This window comes from Ammospiza nelsoni, chromosome 4 (genome assembly GCF_027579445.1).
Source record: "Ammospiza nelsoni isolate bAmmNel1 chromosome 4, bAmmNel1.pri, whole genome shotgun sequence".
In the NCBI taxonomy this organism is placed as follows: domain Eukaryota; kingdom Metazoa; phylum Chordata; class Aves; order Passeriformes; family Passerellidae; genus Ammospiza; species Ammospiza nelsoni.
In genome coordinates this window covers 32,880,550-32,907,170 of record NC_080636.1, presented here as the reverse complement: position 1 = coordinate 32,907,170, position 26,621 = coordinate 32,880,550, and the positions used below count along the sequence as shown (strand labels likewise).

Below are 26,621 nucleotides of genomic sequence, written 5' to 3'. Positions count from 1 at the left end.
CACTGGTCCGAGGGGCGCAGCGGAGGCGCCGATTGGCCGCTCGCGCTGCCCTTCCGACGCTGCCCGGCGCTCGCTTCCTGAGGCGGCGGCCCGCCCGCGCCGCCTCCCGTGACCCGCGGCCGCTCCCAGCTGGCGCTTCCCGGCTCCATCTCGCCGCAGTGAGCGGCGCTACGGGGAGCGCGGGCCCGGGACAGCGGGGCGCTCTTGTGGCCGGCCTGGGCCGCCCTCCCGCCGCCGTTCCGCTGCCTCGCAGGCCGCCGTCCCGGGCGCAGGATGACCCCTCCATCTCACTGGGACTTCCCGGTGGAGCTGTGCTGCCGGCCCATGGCGTTCGTCACGCTCACCGGCCTGGACGTGGTGTACAACGCCGTGCACCGCGCCGTGTGGGACGCCTTCTGCGCCAACCGCAGAGCCGACCGCGTCCCCATCTCCTTCAAAGTGCTGCCCGGCGACCACGAGTACCCCAAGTGCCGGACGAAGGTAGCGAGCGGCGCCGGCCCCGGCGGGCTCCGTGCCGGCCCGCTGCCCCGGCGGGCTCCGGGAGCGGCGGTGCGGGACTCGGCGGCTCCCGGCGGGGAAGGGCCGTGCTCCGCTCCGCCTGGGCTGCCGCCCGCTGGCACCGCGCTCTGCCGGCCCTCGGCTGCCTCTGCCCCCGAGGCTGGAGTGGGAGCTTCAAGGCAGGGAATTGTGAGGGCGAAGGGGAAGCCGAGGGCATTGTGATGGAGCGCTGTGGGTGCATAGGAAGCCCAGGGGTGCCTTAGCTCATGAGCCAGAAGCAGAGAAAGCCCGTGTGGTTTTAAAAGTACTTTTTAAAGTACTTGCTGCTCCTGTACATAGCATTAAGGTGCTTTGTAAAGTTTGAGCTTTGATAAAACCCGAAATTTAACTCTGGAGAAACTAGACACTTAATGTATTCTGAAAAAAAATCCTAACCTAACCTCTAAAGCTATTTTTTACTAAACATTTAACTTTAACTGAGTGAAACACAGCAGAAGGAATATCTCTGCTATTCTTTCTGCTTTGCAACGTCAATGAGTTTAACTGTTATAAAACTACATAATTCCATGATGCTGGTAAAAACAAGGCCTCTAAACTGGTGTGTCCTTGCACTGTTTTGAGAGCTCTGTTTTCAACTGAGCCTAGTATTTCATACTAGCCTAGATTCTCATACATGGCAGTGTGTGAGACTTGCTCCAAAACTTGACCCTCTTCTCCAGCCTCCCTGGAATCTGTTGTTCTTTGCTGCTAATATCTCAGGCACCAGGCCCTGATGCCTGAGCTACTGAGCGATATGGCTTAATAGAAAGCAAAAGCTTGAGGGGAACAATGTTAAAGGCAAGATGACAAAGATATTAAGTGGCAGGAATGTCGAGGATATGCCCTTTCTCCTGCTATAAATGTTTGAAAAGGGGTTTTGTAGCTTGCTTCAATATTCTCAATATTTTCAGAGGACATCCTATGAGTGGTATATTCCAAAAGGAATCCTGAAGACTGGTTGGATGAACAAACACCTGAATTTGGTTCCAGCTCTTGTGGTGGTGTTCTATGAACTGGACTGGGATGAGCCACAGTGGAAGGAAAAACAGTTGGAGTGTGCTACTCGAGTTGAAATTGTCAGGTAGATTTTTTCACTTGCTTCATTATGTACTGCAAACTAATGTAAGTGTGAATTGCAGAATCTGTTTGCATTCTAGAACGTACACATTTTTTTCTTAAACATAAATTAAGAGGAACTTGAACTTTGCTTTTTAATATGCAACTCAAAATAAAGAACTTTTTAATGGTTTATTTGTAAAACCATTACTTATTTTACTTCAGTAAAAACAGCCCCTGAAATTTTTCTTGCTAAACTCAACACAATTCTGTCCCAAAAGAAGGAAGACAGCATTTTTGAATGATGGAGTATATTGTGTTGTTTGGCTTTTTCATGTTTGTGGCATTCTTCCAGTGCTTCCATCTAGACTGATTTTTTTTCCTGTTTATTCAGAAATAAGAAGTGAAACCTTGACACTGTGCTATGTTGTCTTTATTTTAGGCAAAGTTTACAGGGAAGAAATACCAAAGTTGCTGTGGTTTTGATTCAGAAAAAAACACCATTGCCTCCAGGTACTTGAAAACTCTGTGCACAGTTGTGGAGTTCTCATTTTTCAGAAGGCCCAGTGGACTGGGCTGACTTTGGTTTGTCACATCTGATGTCATCTACATTCATTAAATGCACTGTGACTGCAGCAAGGTGTAAGATAAAAAGAGCATTCAGGACAGTTGACCCTAAACATTTGATACTTTTATCCCTAACTTCTTCCTCTTAAGTTCAAATACATTTTTTGATACACAGTATCAGAGATGGCTTGTATGGTAATACATCTGACCTGCCTTCTTGTAAGCAAGTTGCATTTTAAGCATTGCTTGGGATCAGGAAAAGCAGTAAAAGCATTGAGAACCTAGAAGGAAGGGTATTTGGTACCTACTGAGGTCTTTTGTCTTAACTTGGTTTTAATCAATAAAATCTTGGAGCCACATGGAACTGTGAAATGTGATGCACTTTAAGTTCACGTTTCTGTAGAGCTACTGTGTGCTTTCTAGTGTCTGGCAAACCATGTTTTGTTTTTTGCTCTACCTGCTGTATGTGTTTGTCTTTCCAGGATGCCATTGTATTTCTCAAGACATGGGATATTTAATTCTGTGAGAGATGAAAAACTTACATCAGACTCGTAATTTTCTGCTAAAAACCGCTAGAAAGTTTCTGCATGTGTTCTGCTGGATGAAGCACATAGTACTCTGAAAGAAATAAGAAAGAATGTGCTCTTAGTTTTATCTTTATTAGGATTTTCAGAACTGTTTAGACCTTTTGGTCTACCTAAGGTTCATAACCTGACCTTTAAGCTTTTAGAACTGGTTTGACATTGCAGCACCATGTACCTCTTACTTGTGCTTTCCTTGACTTCTCTAGGGGAAGATGTTATTGCATCAGAGAGAGCTGCAGCTTTGTGTAATGCTTGTGACCTTTCTGGAAAATCCCTCTTTGTGCTTCCCCACACTGATCATCTTGTTGGCTATATTATAAGGTAAGTGTTGTAAAACCCCTGTCTTGCCCTGTTTGCAGAATGTGGGATGGCTTACAGGGCACCTGGCCTGCTGGCAGCAGATGGTGAACACTTGTCTCACAGGGGAAGAGAGATGTGCACACAAGAGTTAGCAGAGCTTACTGAGGGGGCTTTAAACCAGACTTAAAGTGGGAAAGGGATAAAACCAGTTTCACTGGAAATAAGCCTGGGGTCAGCATGCCAGTGTTGGACTGTTGGTGTGCTAGTGAGGGCCTTCATTCTGTGCTAGTGGAGATAGTGGATGGAAATCCATGCAGTGTCCAGTTCTGGGCACCTCAGTGCAAGAAAGACATTGAGGTGCCAGAGTGTGTCCGATGAAGGGCAACAGAGCTGGTGAAGGTCAGGAGCAAAAGCCTTCTAAGGAGCAGCTGAGGGAACTGGGGGTCTGTAGCCTGGAGGAAAGAAGGCTTGGGGAAGACCTTATTGCTCTCTACAACTCCCTGAAAGGAAGCTATAGTGGACAGGTTGGTCTCTTCCCCAGAGCTTTCCTTCAAGCTGTAGGATGAGAAGAAATCACTTAAGTTGCTTCAAGGGAGGTTTAGATTGGTGAAGAAATTTTTCCCAATATCCAAAGGGGTTATCAAGCATTGGAATAAGATGCCTAGGGAAGAGATTAAGTCACCATTGAAGGTATATTTAAAAGGCATGTGTACTGTGCTTTGGGACAGTAGGATGGGCTTAGTGGTGTGGCTTGGTAACAGGTTGACAGTTACATTTGATGATCTTAAAGGTCTTTTCCAATCTAAACAATTCCATGATTCTGATGGAGAATTTGAGAGATCATAGGTTGAGATGAATGCTGTTGGCACTGATTGTAGACCAGCAGTGAATGTTTTACCTGTTTGCTGGAATTCTTCAGGTTATTCTGATGAATTCTGCACAATTTCATTTCTATGTGAGGTTGAGTAATGACAGTCAGAGATGTTGCTTTTAAAGAAATATTTGTAGATATCCCAAGTGGCCTTTTCTACTTCTACAGTGGTTTTGGCCCTGCTGGTTTGAAATGATTTTCCATACAAATATGTTTTTAGATTTATCTCTTAACAGGATTTTGGTTTTTCCCTCACTTTCACGCCCTGGCCATGTAGTTTTCTCCTTCTCTTTATGTAAAGTGGCATCTATCTGGTTGCAAATATTATGTCTTTGTCATTTTCTACATTTCTTGTGCCTTCTGTTTTGATATTTACATGGACTACAACTTCAAATAATTTAGGAAGGCCTTTCAAAAGCAGATTGAAGAAAGGTAAACACTTTTGTGTAGCTCTAAAAAGAAGGGCTCAAACTAACAAAATCATGTTTTACAATAATTAGTTCTAATTTTTCCGTGTATTCTCAGGGAGAAGACAGGTCACAGTCTGAGGTTAACTTTGCTCTCACCCTCATATTTATATATAAACAGTATAATACTCAACATAAATTAATGCTGCTATTGTATCCAGTCTGCTCACAAACTGCCCTGGAATTGATCAAAACAAAGTAACCATTACTTCTAGCTTTTCATATTTTTTTCAATGCTAAATTGAGATTATAGTAACAGAACTGGTACTTCAGCCTTTATTTCCTGCATGTGCCAGTGCTTTTGCATGTATTCCTCTCCTAGATTTTGATCTTTTTCTAGTTGATTTTACTCCTTACAATATATGCTCCTTAGGTCCTCCTCTCATGTTGCATTTGGTGTGCTTGTCCTTTGTCCTATCCCCCTGTGAGTTGCCGTGGGCTATTTCTCTTCCTGACAAGTTTCACTGTTACCTCTGCAACCGAGGTAGCTGTTGATGTTTGGGCAGAATGATGAGACCTAGTCTACCCTCAAAATTTTATTTACTGCTGTTTTTTCCTTTCCACTTCTTCCCCCACAGTCCAGCAAACAGATGCACTTCAGATGTATTCTGTGAGCCTCAGCAGGGTTTTCTTGTTTTGACTTAAGGGCATCTCTCATCTTTCTATTACCTTGCAAAATCAGAACAGCTTATCCTGAGACTATCTTAAATTAAATACTGGTGTTTGTTGTATGAGAAGTTAGTATATAAAGCTCTCAACTTACTTGTTCTACTTATTACTACCCTTTTTGTGAAAGGTTTTTGTCTGCTGACTGTTATCCTGTGTGGTAACTCAGAGGAGTTTAGTAATACCGCAAGATCCTTTGCCAACACTAAAATAAACATGATTAAAAGTAACTTATTTTGAAGAACTTAAGAATTTCTTTGGGGGAGAAACTTTGTGACACTTATGAGCAACTTTGTTGCAGGTTGGAAAATGCTTTCTATGAGCATGCACAGACTTACTATTATACAGAAATAAGAAGAGTTAAATCTCATAAGGAGTTCTTGAACAAAACCACTCACCAGGTAACATTACCCTATTTGTGAAATACTGTGCAATCTATTTTGCATGTTAAAACATGAAAATAAGTGTTTGTTATTTAAATGTTTTTATTCTTCCCTTCCATTTAGAGATGTCCTCTCAGTATAGTAAGTAAATTTGGTTCTATTTTCTGCAATGTAAACTTTTATTTTGATTGGTTTTGTTCTTACATTTGTCTTTCTCACATCTTCCTTAGAAGAGCTGCAGGGCAAAATTAAGTTTTCAGATTAAAAAAAGAAAAACTTCTCATTTATCTACGTGGTTTAGCATATTTGAGTGTAGCATCTTAAGTTGTGGGATGTGTTTCCCTTAGATATTTTGTACTCAGAATTGCACTTGATTTCAGTTTTTAACTTTTGCTTTTCAAATCTACTCAGACACATTGTGTTCTGTTGTGATTACCAGCTCTGCTCTCTTGGAAGCTGGAATCCAAGTGGTGAGCTCCAAACCACAATCAGCTCTGTTGGCATAGAGATTTTGGGGTGTTCCAAAGCTTCTCCCTTGTGCCAGGGCAACAGGCTTTGAATAGACGAAATCTGTTGAAAGATGACTGCTGGGTCATGGTGAACTATAGGCAGAGCTATTAGGAAACAGTTGCACAGTCACTTGTTTCAAGTCAAGTGCTGTATTATGTAAACTTCTGAAGTTACCACTTGTATCTCTTTGTAGGTAACAAGGTCTGTTTGGATGCTTGTGAATGATGTGCACTGGTTGTGTTTTGCAGCTTTTGTTTGTTAGACACCAGTTCAAAATAGCCTTCTTCAGTGAGCTGAAGCAGGATACGCAGAATGCTCTCAAGTAAGACTCATGTTACCTTCCCCTACTCTCTCTACCCCAAATTGCTGCTAAGCCATAAACTGACAAATATTTTCCTGAATGCAAAATTATTTGAACATGTATGTAAGGGGCAAGTTCTTCACTGGGAAGAATGCTCTGGTTGGAAGGCTGTTTTTCACTGTTGGCAGTCCTGTTCTAGAACTTTATTATCATGTGTGATTTAACTCTAATTATTCCTGCTTAGGAATTACAGAACTGCATATAATCTTGTGCATGAATTGAGGGCTCATGAAACAAACATGCTGGAAATCAAGACCATGGCAGGATTTATAAATTACAAGGTAATAACTGTACTTCTAGTGTTTGACAACTGTTACTTAAAAGAAAAAAGTTGATGCACCTTCAATGGGGAAAAGTTGTAAAGTTCAGTTTTATATTGCTTTTACAGAGATGGATTAGAAAGAGTTATCATTGGAACACCAGTTATGCTCAGACTTGCAGAGACTTCTGAATTCCACACAAATAAAGATTCTTAGCTGAAGTTTGGGATTATTTTGAAGGATTTAGGTTCATTTGAGATGCAGTCTTCTGAAAGAATAGGCTCTAACTCTCACTCTGAGCAGGGAGAATGAACACCAGGGCTGCTTGTTCCTTGAATATTTTTGTCTTCTTGCAAAGCTTAGGCCAATTTAGTTCAGTTACTGCTTGTTTGGGGAAGAAAGTAATTCTCTAAGAATCACTCCATACTTTCGTGGTATTTTGAGAACTTTTAGGTAAAGCAGAACTATCCCACCACTTACAAGAATCTTGGAGTTGTATTCCATCAAATTCCATTTGTGAACTGCAGGCTTCTAAATAATGATTTTTCTAGAGGCTCTGAAGTTCCCTGTTATATTTGACAGTGAGTTATGCACTCTTCTGTTGATGTCTTGGGCAAGAAGGGGATGATAAATAGTATTAGATGAAATAGAGAACCACATGGTTTCAGGTGTAGTACATTATGGTTTACACCTGTAAACCATAAACTTCCTTTTTTTTTAATGCAATTTTTGTTCTTCAGAAATATGTAGAATTAGTTGGGGGACTGGTGGGGTTGAGTGCTATTCCTTAGCAGCCTAACAGTGGTTTTTCATTTTACTTTTATCTTTACCTAGATCTGCCGCCTCTGTTTTCAACATAACACTCCACTGGATGCAATTGCACAGTTCAGGAAGCATATTGACCTATGCAAGAAAAAAATAGGAAGTGCAGAACTGGCTTTTGAGCATGCTGCCTGGATGTCTAAACAGTATGTTTTTGCTTAGTAGTGTTTTAGACAAACAGTGAACTTCAAAAGGTTTACTTGTCTAGACAAGATACCAAGTCTTAGTTCTCTAAGAGATGCACAAGAACATAAAATACGCTGTTGTTCTGTTTTGCATTGATCATTGACTGCTTTTCTCTTTGAATGAACAGAGTATGAACAAATGCAGCCATAGAACTTAGATGTGTCTTGAGTAACCAGAACTTTTATTTGTAGGGTACTTTTTAGTTAATATTGCTGTTCTATACACAATCTTGGTTATGAACGTTTTGGGTTTTTTTAACAGGTTTCAGGCCTTTGGTGACTTGTTTGATGAAGCAATTAAGCTGGGATTGACAGCAATTCAAACTCAGAATCCAGGTTTCTATTATCAGCAGGCAGCCTACTATGCACAGGAACGGAAACAACTAGCAAGTATGCTATGTAACCATGATGTAAGTTGGGAGGGAGAAAATGCTTTGTAATTAACCACATAGTGAAATCCCTAATGTAGTCTTAAATGGAAGTGGAACAATCTGTAATACCTGTAAATGAAATCCTAGGAAAGGATATGTGTCTTTGTGATGCTTGTTAACATTACATGTATTTGTATTGTATGGAAAAAGTTGCCCCAAGACAAATACATCAGTATTTATTTATTTACAAATAATTCTGATATGTTTTAAAAAACTTTTTAAAATATATTTTTGCATCTCTGGATACTTGAGAACTGACTTTGTTTTTCCGGTATATTTACATACGTACTGTGTCTGGTGACTTACAGGAAGCAGAGGAGCAAGAGCATTGGTACTAGGATATGGGGGGGTATTGTTTTAATATTTTTCTAACACTTATCTGGCAGAAGACAAAACAGGAACCCTTTTAATTGCTGTATTTGAATTTCCAGCCCTCTGTGCCATATCCCAATCCAGATCCCCTGGAAACACAAACTGGAGTGCTTGACTTCTATGGGCAAAGACCATGGCGGCAAGGAATACTGAGTATGTTTCTCTACTGCTATGGAAATAGGAGCTTGAATCCTTATTTGAGATCAGATTAGAAAAGGACTAATTTGTCTTAACATACACACTTTAAATGTTAAAATGTGCAGTATAAAGACTAAGTGGTTTGACTGTAATTTGCTGATTTTTGGTAGATTCTTAAAAGCATGGGGAAAGATAGTTGTGTTCTAGAATTTCCCTTCGAGGGAGATATAGCTGCATGTGAGGTAATAGAATATGTGAGGGTGTTTTGAGTTGAAGCTTGCATTGGATATTGCTTATGGTATAAATTGTTCCCTTTGGGTCTGGACAGAATTCTGATTTCATGGATTTTTGCATTGTCTTATGCAGGCTTTGATCTTTCTGATCCTGAAAAGGAGAAGATGGGGATTTTATCCCTACAGCTAAAAGAGAAAAATGTTCTTCACTCAGTAAGTTTTATTCTTTAAAAAAAAAAATTCTGTTGTTTTAACATGACTCTAATGTTTGCATATATAATGATATTGGTAATGATTTTATCCACTAGGAGCTAATAATCACTTTGTTGAGTAATGCTGTCGCACAATTCAAGAAGTACAAATGTCCAAGAATGAAAAGTCATTTGAGTAAGTATAGATAATCAGATGCATTTTAAAAATTTAATTTTGCAAAGGTTTTCAGTAGTGATCTGGATTTTTTTTTTCCAGTGGTTCAAATGGGAGAAGAATATCACTATGCTAAAGATTATGCCAAAGCTTTGAAGTGAGTATCATTCATGATTGCTTCTTTTATGTGCTGCCTTCTCACTAAGACCCCATGTTTTATTGCTATGGAATAATGTTGGAACCTTGTATGACATGCTCCTTGTATCTGGTTGTGATTGAAGGACAACCTATTGAGTCTATGAACCCCACTTATATTAAAGAAACTAAAACATATGAGTCAGTTATTACAGCATAAAAACTTCCTGCTCTGAGCTGTTGTGGGAATTTGCCATATTGGGCAAATTATCTATTTCTTACTCACTGATTGAGTGCTGTCTGTCTCTCTTGTTTGAAGTAGGAGAGATGTATTTGCTTGTTAGTAGGTAACTGGAGTTTACATGGAAGAGAAGATAGGCTAGGATAAGCAGATCAATTTGTGTCAAGTCTGATTGTTCTATGAATAAGCATTTTTTGTTTGTTAGGTAGATTTTTCTGAAGTTGGCAGAAATTCTTGTCTTGAATAGTTGATAAGAGTTTAAAAAATTACTGCTTAGCTAGTAACAGCAAACAGTGGTCAGTACTAGGAACATATTAAGGTGTGTGGTTTTGCCTGATAAAGATTGATGCATATGTTGTGGACCTTTGCACCCTTTAAGGGGAATAGGAAAGAAAAGAAACATCTTGGCTTAAGGAACATTAAATTTCTTCTTCTCTTGGACTAAAGCAATTCTGTCCAGTTGCTGTTTTGCTAGTTCTTTGTGTGAGGACAGATGAGTTGTCTTGTGAAAATATTTCTATTTAGAAATAGAAAATTCAGGGAATAAATGTTTCTTTATCATAGCTTCATGCTGGTTTTGATAAATCATTGCCTTGTATAAACAGTAGGCTTTAATCTAGCATTTGTATTAGTGAAAATGAATTTTGTATTAATGATACCAAAAAATGCATGCTTCTAAAAAGTGTTGGTGAGCATAACTTGTTTCCTCTCAACCTTGTTGTGTTGCAGGCTGTTGGATTATGTTATGTGTGATTATCGCAGCGAAGGATGGTGGACCCTGCTCACCTCCATACTGACAACAGCACTCAAATGTTCATATCTGATGGCCCAGCTGAAAGATTATATCACATACTCTTTAGAGCTACTGGGCAGAGGTATTCTTCTTTGAATATTTTGAAATGTGACAAATCATTGTCAGACACAGTGCTTACAGTACTTCAAATTATTTGACTACAAAATAACTGTGTACTTGTGCTGGATTTTCACTACTTTCTGTGCTACACTGGGAGTTGAGTTGCATTCAAATAGACTGTGTTAGGATATCTGAGATGCAGAGCTTCATTTGAGACTGTTCAAATAATGTAACAGGAACTTCCTGAGCTTTGGGATGGCAAAGAACAGTAGTACAGCTAAAAGAGAAAAAAATTTTTTCCTAGTAACAAACCTAACACAATTTTTCTGGACTTTAATATCCCAAATATGCTCCTCCAAGACTCCTTCTAGAACTCTGCTGATGAAGTATGTATGTGGGATGTTTTAGGGGAAAAATGTGACATAGGGTGGCTCCACAGTAAAAATGCAAGGACTGGTCTGTGTAATGCCTACTCCTTGACAATGCAGAAATAATCCTTTGGGGCCCTAAATTGCTAATACCACTATTAGTGCAGGTGTGGGAAAAATGGCTTTGAGTCTTCTTAGAGCTAGCCAGGCTATGCTGCTTTGTATTGAAGAATAGAAAATGATGCAAAACTACATTTCTTCAAGAAAAGAATGCTTATTTTAAGTAGTCCTTGTTTCTTCCTTTCACCCACTGTAGTTGGTTTTTCCAATATTATCTGAGCTGGCCTCTTTGGAGTTCCAGACTTGTCTATGCTTTCTTCTGTTTTTAAACATAAACAACAAGGAGACATAAGCATTATTCTTCTGAGGCTTTGTTCCAATAAATTGCAAAATGCTTATCTAATAGAAAGATATTTTACTTGGTTCCAGTGAAAGTAAGAGGAAACATTTAAAATGGGAATGTCCTTTGTTATGGTAGACGAATGTTAGAATTTTTTTTCCCCTGGAATGTGTTGTTTGAATGATGCAATCTGAGTGTAATATTTACTGTTAAGTTAAGAGAAAAGTAGAGACCCTTGCTTCTGTCTTGTAATCTTTGTTTTGTTCTCTTTATTAGCATCTACTCTTAAAGAAGATCAGAAATCCCGAATAGAAAAAAATCTCATAAAAGTTCTGATGGTAAGTGGCAGAACTCCTATTCCCCTTTCAAATAATGCTAGGAGTGGTCAGTGTCTGGTAACCTTCTTTTGTTGTTCTTTGTAATCCTTTGCCTGCATACAGAATGAAAGCCCTGATCCTGAACCCGATTGTGATGCTGCTGCTGTGAAAGCATCACAGAAATTGTGGGCTGACCGTGTTTCCTTGGCAGGCAGTAACATTTTTACAATAGAAGTCCAAGATTTTATACCATTTGGTAAGTAAGAAAGCAAATTTACACTAGATCATAAATTTGGATTACACCTTGAAAGTAACTAATCAGGATGAAAATATGAAGGATATATTAAAACTAACAACAGTGTTCCAGCCTTGCTCTGTTCCTTGTCTAAATCAACAAGATAAATAATGAGAGAAGTTGGTGGTCTCTTATCCCTGATATGGATTACTAAAGAATTCCCTGTTTTTTGAAAGACTTCTGATATTCAGGTGTCCTGTGAAGTAGGATTCTGAGGAAAGAGGGCAGAGTGTGTGCAGAGTAATACTTGCCATTGAAAAGGGAGCATGCATGACATCCAAATGCACAGAACTGTCTGTTTTTTTCTGGACATCTGCATCTCCTCTCCTGTGCAAAGGTTTTGGCCAAGTGCTGAAAAATGCCTTTCTGTGGCAGTGTTAGTTGCCAGATTTGTCCTTGCAAAACAGAGTTGTAAGAGTGTACACAGAACAATTCTTGCCACAGTCATGTCAGGAGTGTGCTTCTGGAATTTAATGTTGTAGTTTGTTTAACATCTACTTCTTGTTTCTTTTTGCTTTTCCTTTTTATTTTCTTTTTTAATTCCAGTACAGTGCAAAGCAAAATTTCTTGCTCCTAGTTTTCATGTTGATGTTCCTGTGCAGTTTGATGTGTACCTGAGAGCTGATTGTCCTCATCCTATCAGGTTTTCTAAGCTCTGCATCAGTTTCAATAATCAGGTACCTATGTTCTAACTATATCTGACTTAGTGATAGAAACTGATAATAAGAATGGAATAACATTTTATTGGTTTTAAGCATTAAAAAAAAATTGGTTTTGCCTAAAATTATGTTAATACTTAAGCTGAAAGATGTCTGGGTTTTTAATACATTATCTGTTGCTTTTGACAAATATATTGATACATTGATATATGGAATAAGACTGGTTAGTTCATCTGTCAAATCTAGGGTTTTTTATGAAGCTTGCTAAAGTTTCATAAGGATCGTTTTAATCTCTTATTTCTTCTGATTCGTTAAGTTATATTAATATAATGGATATCTTGTGTCAAAGAATTGCAGTGTAATTACTAGCTAGTTTAACTTTGATATTGTGAAAAGTTAGAAAAACCCATACAGTTTGATCCAGTGACACAGAGCTTTAATATTTGCTACATTGCCATTACTCTCTAAAGATGTCTTCTGAATGAATGTATCAACTTTTTTCCCCACTTCTCCATTGTAGGATTACAACCAATACTGTGTTGTAGAAGAAGCCTATCAGAAAAGTGATATTCTAGAACAGTCATCACAAGGAACAATGTGCTTAGTGCCTGGCAAAACAAGAAAGTTCTCTTTTAAATTTGTTGCAAAAACTGAAGATGTAGGAAAGAAGATTGAGGTTTGTTCTTTTGTTTTGTACTCTTCTTACTGTTACATGCAATGAACTCAATCTACAATGCATCTCTGTTCTAGCACCAGTTAAAAAGTCACTGCAGTTCTGAATGTCTGAATTCTTGAAACTGAGTATCAAATTGAGTGAAACTATTGACAATGGCAAAACATTAAGAAAGCCAGAAAAACATAGAAAATTTTATCATTTTTTTAAAATATGAGTAGTACTTAAAAGTGAGTGGTGGTATAGTACTATGGGAGGGTAGGAAGTTACAACCTATTACACTGCTTGCACCTGAACACAGATGCTTTTTCCACTGTTGTCTCATTAAATGAAATCCTGGGGTGGTGAGGTCCTCAGTCTCCAAGCTGTCAGAAGCTTTCTGATGGTACATATATTTATGATGTCTGTCTGTGTTGGAAAACTACATTCCTACAGCAAGTGATCAGAAGACTCACCAATAGGTGTTTAAATTTGTGTCTGTCAGATCACATCTGTGGATTTGATCCTGGGAAGTGAATCTGGCCGCTGTGTGGTTCTGAACTGGCGAGGAGGAGGGGGAGATGCTTCCTCCTCTCAGGAAGCACTGCAGGCAGCACGGTCCTTCAAGAGAAGACCTAAGCTTCCAGACAATGAGGTGCACTGGGACACTTTGACCATTCAGGCCAGCACGATGTGAGTAACTGGGGTTCCAGACTGGTCTTTTTTTATTGAGTTGTTCCCATCATGTTGTTTTTCAGGAGTCTCACATCTCTTAATTTAATAGGCCATCAGTTGTGGGAACTTTTATACAATAGGGTGTTTTAGCCTCCTTTAAACTAGGCTTAAAAGCAAGTTATTTAAGAAAGATACAATAACTGAGTCTTTTCTCTTACAGGATTATTTCTAGAGTGCCGAACATTTCTGTTCAGCTCCGTCATGAACCTCCTGCCCTGACTAATGAAATGTATTGTTTGATTGTGACAGTCCAGTCACATGAGGAGACAGTGGCCAAAGATGTCAAGCTTACAGCAGGTTTAAAGCCAGGTATTTGGAGTTATTTTCTTTTGATTCAACACTCTCATAATTGACTCCTTTTTGTGGATGCAGTGCAGAGAAATACAGTAAACTGTTTTTTTGCAGTAATTAAAAGCCAAAACAAAGTGAAAGTTGGGAATGATGAAATACCACTGGTAAGAGCAGCAGTTAACAGACTCATTCAGTTCTGATTATTTTAACCACTGCTTATCTGTGGTGATTACATAGGTATTTTCAGAGTATAAATCTTTAGAAGTTTGAAAGAAAACATGGAAGTTTTTATATTCTTTTCTGACTTTTTATTCTATTTGCTTGTAACTAATGTTTTCTTTTTCCCAGACAGAGATATTTTCCTTGCTGAGCTGAAAGCACTAGACAGTGCTAGATAAATGTTTTCTAAGTATAGACTTTGTGGGTTTTCTCTCACACCCACTCTGGTTTTTTTGTTTTCCCTGCCCTGGACAACATGGTTTGGTTTTTAAACCACTTGAAATTTGGGGAACAATGGAGCACTGAAGCAGTATTTCTTAGAAAGCAAAGGAAAAAAATGCATATATTTTATGTCTGAGTCCTAGCTGTCTCTATGTAGATATTTCTGACAGTTTTCAGTGTGTGAAGCCCAAATGTTATACTCGGTATTCATCTTTGTAGCAATTCTCCTGAAAGACAAAAGTATTTTTTTCAGTCACTAGAATATAGGATGCCATACATTCTGTGTATTCTGAAATAGAGTTTTCTGTAGAGTTGTATGGTTCATTAAAGTCACTGGAGTATTCTTGAAACTTGTTTAATTGGATGTTTGGGCTTGGCTCCTAAAGCACTGTTTAATAGATGGTCTTTGTTCTTAGGTTTTTTTTTTCCTTGCTTGATCTAATCTCTTTAACATGGGATATGCAAGGTCAGTGTGGGTTTGCTGATTGCATTAAAAGAACAATTGAAATCTGACATTTCACTTATAGGGAAGGTGATGTATTTTCCACAGTAGTAACTCTTTGGCAAGATGTGGCTTGTTTTGCTTTGAAAATTATGCCATGTAATTGCAGTAATGCCATTATTCTAGTTAAGCTCTGACTGAAGAATGGTGTCATTTAACATCTATACATTTCTTTTTATGTACTTTCAACACTGACTTGAAAGAAACATTTTTAAAATATGTGAAATCATTAAACCACATTCTTGAAAACAAAAGAATCACAGAAAAGTAAAACTTCCTTTCTACTTCATTATAGAATATCAAGAAAAACTCGGATCACATAATCCTGTTGTATTACATAGATGGTAGGCAATATCTGGATATAATTTCTGATTTTTGAGATTTTTTTTCCTAGCCCAAAGAGATGTAACTATAAACTTGCAAGGGTACAAATGCTTCCAAAACTTGGAAAATTTTGAGGTGTTGTCAAATTAATCTTCTGCTGGTACTTTTGAAAGATTCTCTTGACAAAATGAACCGTGTTAATTTCTCATGCATTGCTTTTAGAGATTTTTTTTTTTTTTTTTTTTTTTTTTTTTTTAGTTTTAGTTATTGTTTTCATGCTTTAGTGATGTAAGCCTGTGTGGATATGAAGACTGTTTTTAATCCTAGGGCAAGATGCTAACCTGACTCAGAAAACTCAGGTGACTCTTCATGGAACAGATGCATGTGATGACTCTTTTCCTGCACTGCTTCCTGATATCCCTGTAGGAGACTTGCAACCAGGGGAAAAGGTCAGGGCTTAAAACCTTACTTCTCTATCACACTCAAGAAAATAGGGACCACCTGATAAAAGATTCCCTTAGACAGACTTCAGTTTACTTTCTGGTATCTGAACCAATAAATTAAATGCTTATGGCATATTTTGCCTACTGTTTAGATGTAGTTTAGCATTCTTTTAATGAGATCATCTTTTGGACTAAATTGGAGAATAAGGTATGTTCTGGGTTTGATGATACAGCTGGGAGATAAGAAATAAGGAGGCTAACTTCAACTGCTAATGAAATGTACTGCTTAATGGACAGTAGATAATAGGCAGCAAGTGTGTTCAAGATGGTAGAGGACCAAATATGCACTAAACTGAAGTTGTGACTAGTTAGTTAGAAGTTGGTTATGTCATGTACTACACAGTTATGGTTCTTTTTTTGTATTCTTAAGTAACAGACAAGCATCTGGAACAAATCCAGCGAAGCAACTGGAGTTGTGCTGGTCTGGTTAAAAACATTTGCTGCCTGATCCAGATTGTGCATTCTAGGAGATACATTTTGGTCAAAATAGTGCCCATTCTACTGTTGCCCTGTTGGACTAGTCAGGGCAGATAATTAAGTCAGATAATTAACAACTTTTGGACCGCTCTAGCCCTAATTAATGTAGTTTAGCTATAGCTCACACAGCCTCCTTTATTTTGCAGCTGGAAAAACCAATATACATCCGTTGTGGAACAGTTGGTGCAAGAATGTTTCTGTTTTATATTTCTTACTTAATCAACACTGTTGTTGAGGGGAAAGAAATCCTCTGCAGGTGTCACCGGGTAGGTTTTAAAGATGCACTGTTTGCATTTTATACAGATAAATTTGTGAAATACAAGAAATATTCTAAAAGCTGTAATTGAGTATCTTAGTAACCTTTCCAGGAGATAGAATAAATGCTAAGTCAGCAGTATGGTAGCCCTTTTTAGCATGAGCAGTTCTGTAGCGATTAGCAGAGGAAAAGTTTTCTATATTTGTTCATAAATATCTTTAAAGATACATTCTTCCTTGGGGAGGACTGATTAAAATAACAATTAAAAGTAACTTTATATTAATATAATCTTTGACATCAATAGCCAGGCCTTAAGTTGACTATAACTTTTTTCCTCTATTCTTCCCATCTCTTGTGTTGCTTCTAAAGGATGAAACTGTAACCATAGACACAGTATTTCCTTTTGATGTTGCTGTCAAATTTGTCTCCACAAAGGTATGTGTTGGAAAAGTTGTTCATGTTTTGGAATCACAGCACTTTGGAGTCAAACCCTGTTTAGTTAGAAATAGTCAGAGCTTGTGTGTGTCTCTACAGCTGGAGCACTTGGACAGAGTATTTGCAGATATACCATTTCTGCTGATGACAGACATCTTGAGTGCCTCTCCTTGGCCTCTCACTATTGTAACAAGCAAGTTGCAGCTGTCAGCTTCCATGACCCCAGTAGATCAACTGGAATCTTATGTGGAGAATGGTAAGTTTCCTTAGAGTATGTTCTCTGTCAGGAGGATACTTTTTGCATAAATTGGGAGTAATAAAGGGGAACACTTTAAATAATGTTTGTTTATTGAATTGGAAGTGGAAGAAAGATGCTTAGTACTCTAGTTGCTTGCCAGAATACAACTTGGACTGCAGCATGCTTTAGAATTTAGTTCTGCTTCACTAGGTCAACTAAATAGACTTGGATGATGGATGGTAAAAAAAATCTGATTATACTAGACATGAGGGGAAGCACCTGAAATACTTCTGAAATGCAACTTCTTAGATATCCATATCAAAAGATACTCAATATTTCCAGTGTTTCTGGGCCATATATACTTTCTGTAATGCACTTTACCATATGATAGAGGCAGTATCCAAAGGCCAGTGATCCAAGTCCATGATTACTATCACAAAACTGAAAAATGTGAAGCTAGAAAGGGTAGGTTATAAAGAACAACTGGTAGTAGCCAACTTTTTTTTCAATATTACCACAGTTTAGTAACTTATTATTTGCATTTTAAAAAGTTATCTTGATGATCTCAGCCATTAAAACTGCAGGGTGTTAGCTTTGAAGTTAAATAATTGGAGTACTTAAAAGTAGAGCTGATCCAACATCTTCCAACGAAACATCTTCTTTGCATTTGTGGCATCAGAGATGTGAATTATGTCTTCTGTCAAACTGTGGATGCAATGAGCTATTCTGGGTGGCTGCCATGTGGGACAGCTGTCCACTCATGTAATGAAGGACTTGCAAGGCTCTACTTGATCTGTTGATTCAAGGATTGCCTGTCAAAAAGCAATTATTTCCCAGATCCTTTACTCTTCAAACTATGATATTTCATCTTCAGCTCTGGCACTTTGTGCTTCATGGCTTCTGGCTGATGCTCAGAAAGAGCTAAGTGCCAGGACATGGGAACCATGTAGGTATCAACTGTTCAGCTGTCCATCTTTTGGTTGATGGGGTTTTTTAAAATATTAATGATAAATTTTGAAAGACCAAAACCTATTTTCTTATTACTTTTTTAAAATCACTCTCTACATGTAAAGGCACTCCTTTTTTTAGTTTATTTGAGTGGACAAACAAAGAAAAGAAGAAAAGTGAGAATTCAGTTTCACTGAAAAGCCTGTAGATGTTTCTTGTATTCCTTCTCTTCCCCTGCCCTCATCCATTTCAGAGGGAGAGGGGATGTGTCCATGTTAATTTTAGTTTTCAAGCATTAGAGGCATCTTATGCTGATGTCTTGGAGTCTGCTGTAGAAGTGTAGAATTTGAATTGACATTATTTTGCTTTTTGTGTGTGTTTATGAACTCTAAATTTGCAATGATTCATTCTATGTGTACATTAAAGATATTATAATGCTGTCCATGAAGTAAAGTGACATGTATTTGTGTATGTTACCCTTTCATGTATTAGAATACTTCCCAATCTATTGGATTTATACATTATATAGGTATACTTTGAAAAGCACTTGAAAGGCCTTTCTGGCTGAATGCTTGTGTTTGTGTCATATTGCATTTCTAGGCTTGGTGGCTTAGGCTGTTATTATGCTTTGATTTTAAACAAAATCTTGCTGATAGTTGTTTTACAGACAGGTGAGAGTGCCAGTGAGTGCTTTTGCCTTCGATGTCCTCCAGTTACTAATGCTAGTGGAGTGGCAACTGGATGTTATATAATTTCCTGGAAGAGGTAAGTATCTCTTGGCCTTGATAAGGAGAGAAGTAAGCTGGTTTGGTTTTAGGAATGATAGTAAGATGTTGGGTTTGGGTTTTTTTTGGGAATGAGGAGGAGTGCAAAAAAGTTCTGTATTTTCCTGTAACAAGCACTGTTTAGACTTTGGACCTACTAATTACTACTTAATTTGTATACTTACTTGATAGTTTATGTAGTGTAATGTTCAACATGGTCTGCATTTGACTTTTTCCTGCAGAAGTTCACCTGTGGAAAGTGTCCCTGTTGTTAACACAGTCATCACTCTGCCACATGTGATTGTAGAGAGCATTCCCCTCCATGTTAATGCAGGTAATATTGATTTGGCAACATACATGTCCTAATTAGAATTTCAAAGACTGACAAAATTTTTACAGCACCCAGAGCTGTAAAATTTACTGTAGCAAAATACAGAAAAGTGGTACTGAATGTTATGGAGCTAGAGAAAGATACTCCCTCTAGGCTTGCTCTTCTTTCCCCTTGAGGGGAAGAGGAGGTTGGTAGTTGCACAAATGTGTTCTCCTGAAAGCTGTCAATGGAGCTGACATAATACTCAATGTGTGTTATGTGGCAGCCCAGAGACTGGAGTTTGCTCTGCTGATGCTGCCTTCCCAGTAGGTTTCTCTAGATGCCTATGGCAACAGTTGTTCCATCCACCCACGTTCTGGGTGCATCCCAGGAAGAAACAGACTGGAGGGCTGGAGATGCTTGTTGGCAGGTGAAATGTTTCTTTTGTAGCACTTCACCTGCACAAGAACAGAGGGAGGTTGAAATGCCCACCAAACACACATCATTTCAATGCTTTCCTGAGCTTGGTTTCATTTGTACTGAGATTCTTCCACTATCCTCCTATCCTGTTACAATTTGAAGGAGCTTCCTGACAGTATCTGATTAGATTTTGGTAAGCTGAAAATAGTCAGCAGCAATGGAAGTGACTTCCTAGTTAGTATTCTTGGGCAGTGTTAGCAGCTGGGAGGTTTGTAACTAGATGTTGAAACATAGTACTGAAAAACTATAATAAAGGTGTGTTCTGTTGTTTAATATGTTTCTAAAAAATCTCGTCAGAAGGACTTTAGCTGCCTAGTGCTTGTATCTTTTTTCCTTGATCTTTCATTGCTTTTTGCAATAGACCTTTTTTTTTTTTTTTTGAGTGGAACTTGAAGATGTGTTTTGTTTGAGATAACTTACTTTCTCTCCAAAGATCTGCCATCGTTTGGTCGAGTCCGAGAGTCCTTACCTGTGAGGTATCACCTGCAAAATAAAACCAATTTAGTCCAGGATGTGGAGGTGTCTGTGGAACCCAGTGATGCCTTCATGTTCTCTGGCCTTAAACAGGTACAGAATTGTCACATCCACTGATCCTGCTGGTAGTGAAGAGTACATTAGACTTACACTGATGTACAGAGAGGATAAACTCATTGGTTTTTAGATGTTTAAAGTAAGGTAAATTCTGTCTGGAAGAATATATGAACGCAGATTCAATTTTGGGCTAGATGGAAGCCTGTCTAGGAGCTGTTTGTCATGTCATTCACAGGTAACATGTTGTTTTGGTATAGAAGCAATACTTCAACTAGAATTGGAAATTAGTTGCATTCTTTCCAGCTTCAGAAGGTAACCAGTGCATAAATAGAATATAGGCAGAGCTTTTGAACACAGACTTACCTGTGGTTGTGGCTTTCTTTTCTTCTTTTGTTAAGATCCGTCTTCGGATCCTCCCTGGCTCTCAGCAGGAGATGCTGTATAACTTCTATCCCCTGATGGCTGGCTATCAGCAGTTACCTTCTCTGCACGTTAACCTGCTGCGATTCCCTAGCTTCACCAACCAGCTGCTCAGGCGGTTCATACCAACACACATTTTTGTAAAGGTAAGGCTGGGAGGAGTCACTTGTGTTTCAAGGCTCCCCTTGGGGCTGCTCACATTCTGGGGACAGCCACCCCAGCTGTGTTCAAAGCTGAGTGTCTCTAAGCAGGCTAAAATGTCCAGCTTGTAACAGGGTCACTTGCTTTGAAAAATCTTGTGTTGTGCATTGGTGTTGTCAGCCAAAATCTTTAGGAAGTCTGTTTCAGTGCAGTATGTATTTGGTTACCACTAGGTGAATGAGCTGAATGTGCTTGACATGTCCCTGATGTTCTGTTCCATGTCTGACTCTATAAAAGGAGTTTTAAAATTGCCTCTATTTTGAGCACAGTAGAGCAAGCTAAGTAACCAAATACTTTTAATACCATGATTCATAGCACTTCTGAAAAAAGTGTTTGAGCAACTCATATGACTAAGTTCAGAGACACTGTAGCATCCCACACATCCATAAATAACTTCTAAAAGCACATTCTGTCAGTGAATCAGTCTAGAATTTTTTTTTCATAGGTGGTATAACTCTGAAAACAGTTCAATCATGCCATGAAAAACAGATCTTTTTACTTTTTAAAAATCATTTAAATCCATTTGCCCAAAACAGTGCTTTCTCATTCCACTGCTGCTGTCTCCAGAATATTTGTTCACTTTTTATTCAGACTCTTAACAAGCAAGGAGCCCAAATACTTGTTTATATGATTTGAGATGTACTTATTCAAAAATATGCAATCATGTTCCTAGGAAATTGGCCTGGTGTTATTTGAATTTTGTTTTAATCGAAAGAGATAGGCAGAACTTACTTTTTGAGTGTGCTGACACTCACTGGCTCTTCAAGACTGGTAGTCAGGGTGTCCTCCTAAGAAAATAGAAGAGGCATTTTTTCTCAAAAGCGTGGTGTTCATAAAACTCCTGTGGACTCTCAAGCTTCAGAATTCTTTGCTTTTGCTTTGGAGTTGTAAGAACATTAGAAAGCCTTATTGTAAGGATGCCTTTTCTTCTTTAGAACTTCTTCCTTGCTCTCTTCTATCTCTAGTGATGTCGCTTAAAATTTCTCCAAGAAACTGTCAGTCTAATTCCTGTTTTACACATTAATATTTATCAGCTTTCTATACTGCAGTAATGCTTCCAGCTCTGATCAGCCAGGCCTTGTCCAAGCTGTGCACATGTGTGTGAAGGAGGCATTTACCAGGGCAGTTGAGGAGCTGAGGCCTCCAGGGGCCAAACTGAAATTTCGTTTGGATGTCCTGTGTGTTTGTGCCACTGTTGGAAACCTTTAGGAGTAGGATAAGCTTGATTCTACAATGTAGAGCTACATTGACAACACAGTGTGTTGCAGACTTAGTTTCCTAGTAGTCTATCTTTTTTGCCTGGGTGTGGGTTTTTTGGTTGGGTTTGGATTTTTGAGGGAAGGTTGTTTGGGTGGCTTGTTTTGTCTTTGTTTATTTAAATTCTCTGTCTTTATTTTCTTAAAGCCTCAGGGTCGCCAAGCAGATGACAACTCAATTGCAGCTGCATAACTTTGAGACCTGTACCTCTGCACCTAAAGAAATGGGATGTTGCACAGAATATGTAAAGCTCACTTTGATCAAACCATAAAAATTCAATTTTATTTTGAAATTACAACTCTTAGCAGAACTAATGTTTAAAAAAAAGCTAGTGTTTCATAGACTTTCTTTAGGGAATAAACACATGGGGAAATCTTGGTGCTTTATTTAACGGGAGCATTCTTTTGAAGTTAATTTTGAATGTCAAACTCTGAAAAGTGTTATTGAGGCATATTAAATGTCTTGAATATTTAAGAAATGCTAATTCATTTAACCAAACCTGAAAGATGTTTTCACAGTTACCAGTGCAAAGTGCAAAATTTGTATTTACTATTAAAAAAAAATTACCATTTTTTACAGAAGTTTGTCCTGTGCCACTTGTGTTGAAGACAGAGCAGGTTGTGCAGTAGCACTGTAAATTACAGATGGCTACATCTTACTGTTGCAATTGAGCAGCTTACTAGTCCTTTAAAACCATAACTCTCAAAAGGCACTATTTCTCCTAGGTAAGCCATACATCCAATTTTGAATTCAGCAGCTAGTTTAAAGAACAGAGATTCAGTCATACCAGTTGGACTATCCAACCTGGAGCTGGTGTGGTTTGGGGTTACTTCTACACACAGTTTCCAGATTAAAAACATGTCTTGATATGCTCCTGCTGTGTGAATTTAAAAAATAAACATCCTACTGTTGTACAGCTCTGGATGAACTGGTGTGTAAAGTACAGTAAAATATGTATATATAAAAAAAATGCATTGTGAAAATTTGCGTTGTTTAACTTTCTAAATAATTACATTTTGATTGCTTGGGAAATACCTTATTTATTGTCAAAGTGAAGTTCTAATAAACTGCTTGTGACAGAGTACTTGTGAAACTGTCCCTAACTGCGTTGCTTTCACAGTTTTTTTGTAACTCTGATCTCACTTGTGGACTGATACATCCATCTGTGGCATTGAGGTCCAAAAGAACAGCTGGGATACTTGAAAGAAAGCATGAGTGAAGTCCTGAAAAAATATGTGTGAGGATATGCTGTTTTTCCATGGAGTGCAGAGGTAGCTGTATTATGAGGGTTTTTCCAATGTATAGATGGGGATGAGAAGATGACTGACAAACTGTGCAGGGAAGAACAAATTAAACCTTCCTTATTCTTTGCTTAATGTACTGAACTAAGTGGCAGTCATGGAATAGGTATCTTATCTTTCTCTTTTGTTTTAGGGGTTTTTTTTTTAGAGTGGAAAATGTATTTCTTTTCCAGATTTTTTTTCTCTTAAGTAATCACTCAGGTTGCAGCAATGCTGGCACCTCTGTTACTTCTTCTTGAAAGACATGTTGATGCAAGTAGTGTAAGTATTTGGTGGAGAATCGGGTGCCTTCTCCCACCCCCAAAACAGTCTAACAGTGATTTTTCTCCTTTTGAGAAAGGGTATGACATAAAATATTTTACATAAAATATTTATGGTTACAATAATGTCGAAGTCTTAAGGGAATTGTGTAAATACATTCCTACTTAAAATTGTGAGTAGTAAGAATAATATGGAAAAAACAGGAATGCAGGCATATCCCACACCGTGGCAAAAGCTTGCTACTTTGCCATAGTCACAATTCCTGTTCTTTCATTTGCAGAGGGAATCCTTTCTTGTTTTGTATGATCTTACTATAGCTGTAAATACTACAAAGCAAATATTTTTGTGCTAATTGTCTCTAAAGTGCTAGGCACATCTTTTATCCTATGTAAATGACTGATGTGAATGAAAACATGCAGCAAGCAGGAGCCACCTTGTTAAAAATGCTCGAGAAGTGATTAATGATGACTATCTTTCTGACTCATAAGATCTAATGCTGAGGGGAATGTTTGTGATTCATTACCCAAATCCCTTTAGAAGTCTTAAGGAGATATTCACATATATTTCAGGGTAAGTGCAATCTTTTTATTATTTACTATATTTTAATAAGCACCATTCACACTTCAATGTGTACTACATAAAGGTAGTCTATTTTAATTTGAACTAATTAAGTATCAAAGAAAGGAGAAGCTACATATAAGTTTAAAAATAGCTTTCAGGGAAAAAATATTGAGATGAACATGTTCAAACTGCTACTGAGCTGAAGACCTAGCCCTAGCACTGTAGTTTCCTCCCCTTTATGCTACTTGCTGCATGAGAGGGGGAGAACTTGTCCCATCTCAGTGCTTGGGAGGGGAAGAACATTTCCCATCCTCTCTGATCTAGCCTACAGCAAAGTCTGGAGTGGAGAAAGTACTCTGTTCCTTCTCCATTGCTTCCAACCACTAAACTCTAGTTGTAGGAAATTAAGGAAAAGTGAAAGTTTCAAGGGAAGATTTTAATTTTAGATTAATTTTTAGTGTCTTATAGGAATTACTCTCAGATTGTCGATTTATAGAGGAGTTTGAGTTTCTGCCAGCTTCCTGTTTTGATATCCTAATGAACAAATTGTTTATTTTCATGCTTTCTCTGTCTTCACCTGGGAGATTGGAAGCCTCTTGGGGGTAAGAATATTCTGCTAGTACCCTCCTTCAGGTTTGAGGTTACTGTGTCTAAAGTAAGAAGGAAAAAAATCTCAAAGGCACCTCCTTCCTTAAACCTTCTCTGCTGCTTCATTTTCCAACAACAAGCTCCTGCTCCTTCATGTCTTTTCAGGGAAGAAGTTTGGCTGAAGGAGAGCAACATGGGTATCTTACACCAAAATACATTCCCAACCCTCCTCCAGGGATGGTTTTGGCAAGAGACTTCTAGGGCTAAGGGGGCAATCTCTGCTGTATTCCAATGATTAGGCATGCTACCTGGTTAACTGAAGTGGAGGATAGGGCGCTGTGCAGGACTTGTGACTGTGTTTAGTTCTCTCAGATGCAGGATGCCCATGCAGAGTGCTTTGCATCTCTCAGCTTTCAGTGTATCAGGTGTGCCCTCACAGACACTTGGCTTATTAGGCTGCTGAGGCAGCTCCTGCTGACCAGTGCCCTGGGTTGTAAAATAGTACATGATTAATAACACTCCTTACCTCACCAGGAATATGGTTGTTGAGTAGCTGTGAAATGAGTTGTGTTTTCAGTAAAAAAGTGTATATCCCAATTTTGTGCTTAAAGAAAGTCCAGAAAAGAAGTTTATATGATGTGTAAAATAATTTCAGAGAGTGGTTTCTTTAGAGCTCTCTGCAGGGATGGTTTTGGGTACTGTCTGAAAGAACTAGATAAGGGGAAAAGTAGTTTCATCTGCTTTGAGGTTTCTGCTGGAGTAAACCCCAGAGATGAAGAAACCTAGTAGAGTTGTTAAATGCCACCTAGAACCTGTTTAATCCTACTAAATTTAAGGGCTAGCATGCTGGGTTACATCCGTCTGCTTGCAGAAATCCACAGAGCTGCCTTCAGATAACATAGATGGAGACTTGTCTAGATGGAGACTTATTGCAAGCTGGTCAAAACTTATCCCAGCTGTTCTGTACTTTGGGATGTCAGCAATCTTCTCTACTGCCCAGAATGTCATCCATGCCGAGTGTGACTCCCTGCCTTTCCCCTTGCGGCCAGAGAGGGCTCTACAGAAGCAAGCTCACTGCTTTTCAATAAAATTGTTTGAAGGTTCCCTTCACACTCAGGCAGTGGCCTTCCTGCTTGCTTGCTCATGCAAATAGGTGCTGGCTTCCAGAGGGCATTGGGGCCTTCTGTTTGATGTCTGTATGTTGAAGTTTCAGTCAATCATTCTAGAAGCCTAACTGTTCCTCCTCCAACAGTATTTTTACTTTAAAACATGCACACACTTTCCCCACATAAATAATTTTGCATACAAAAGTTTAACTTTTTTGTACTCTTTAGCAATGACTGTGGGGTTTTTAATACTTTAGAGTAGATAAGGGTAAATCTTGAACTTGTAAATTTTTTTTCCTTGAGTTTTTTTTTTTTGCTAATCAGTATTTAAACTACTCATTTCCCAAAGTATTTCAATAAGTAATTAAATTAATTAGCTGAAATATATTGAATCCCGTAGCTTCTCATTATGTACCTTTTATATATGCATACATGTATATGTACTCATACCTAGGTATGCCAGTGAAATAAATAAATTCCAGTAAAAGAACAATGAATACCTAAATCAGGATGAAACCCCTCATATTTCAGTTCCCTGTCCTACACAGAAGACATTCCAATAGCCTGCAGCTTGGGATGAACTTAGCCTGATTTTTCTTGCAATGCCATAAAAAAATCTTCTTAGCACCTGTTTTCACAAGCAGCAGAGATGGGGTGGCTGT

At 38.5% G+C, this 26,621-nt stretch overlaps 1 protein-coding gene across 1 annotated transcript; it reads left to right on the top strand.

Moving 5' to 3' along the window:
• Positions 1-163: 163 nt before the first annotated feature.
• On the top strand, positions 164-23,226 carry TRAPPC11 (trafficking protein particle complex subunit 11). Its single transcript, XM_059470919.1, has 29 exons — positions 164-480; positions 1,449-1,618; positions 2,036-2,106; positions 2,951-3,065; positions 5,350-5,449; positions 6,190-6,263; positions 6,487-6,583; positions 7,397-7,530; positions 7,832-7,979; positions 8,432-8,525; positions 8,877-8,956; positions 9,052-9,130; positions 9,212-9,266; positions 10,215-10,360; positions 11,383-11,444; positions 11,547-11,679; positions 12,265-12,395; positions 12,898-13,053; positions 13,535-13,722; positions 13,925-14,073; positions 15,650-15,771; positions 16,449-16,568; positions 16,928-16,993; positions 17,093-17,249; positions 18,836-18,944; positions 19,186-19,277; positions 20,167-20,300; positions 20,663-20,830; positions 22,290-23,226. The coding sequence occupies exons 1-29, from the start codon at positions 274-276 to the stop codon at positions 22,332-22,334; spliced, it is 3,402 nt and encodes a 1,133-aa protein (XP_059326902.1). The 5' UTR covers positions 164-273; the 3' UTR covers positions 22,335-23,226.
• Positions 23,227-26,621: the final 3,395 nt, after the last annotated feature.

Coding starts and splice junctions, on each gene's coding strand:
- TRAPPC11 (XM_059470919.1), top strand. CDS start 274: ATGACCCCTCCATCTCACTGGGACTTCCCGGTGGAGCTGTGCTGCCGG. Junction 20,301..20,662: donor TGTTCTCTGGCCTTAAACAG/GTACAGAATTGT, acceptor TCTTTTGTTAAG/ATCCGTCTTCGGATCCTCCC. Junction 20,831..22,289: donor CAACACACATTTTTGTAAAG/GTAAGGCTGGGA, acceptor ATTTTCTTAAAG/CCTCAGGGTCGCCAAGCAGA.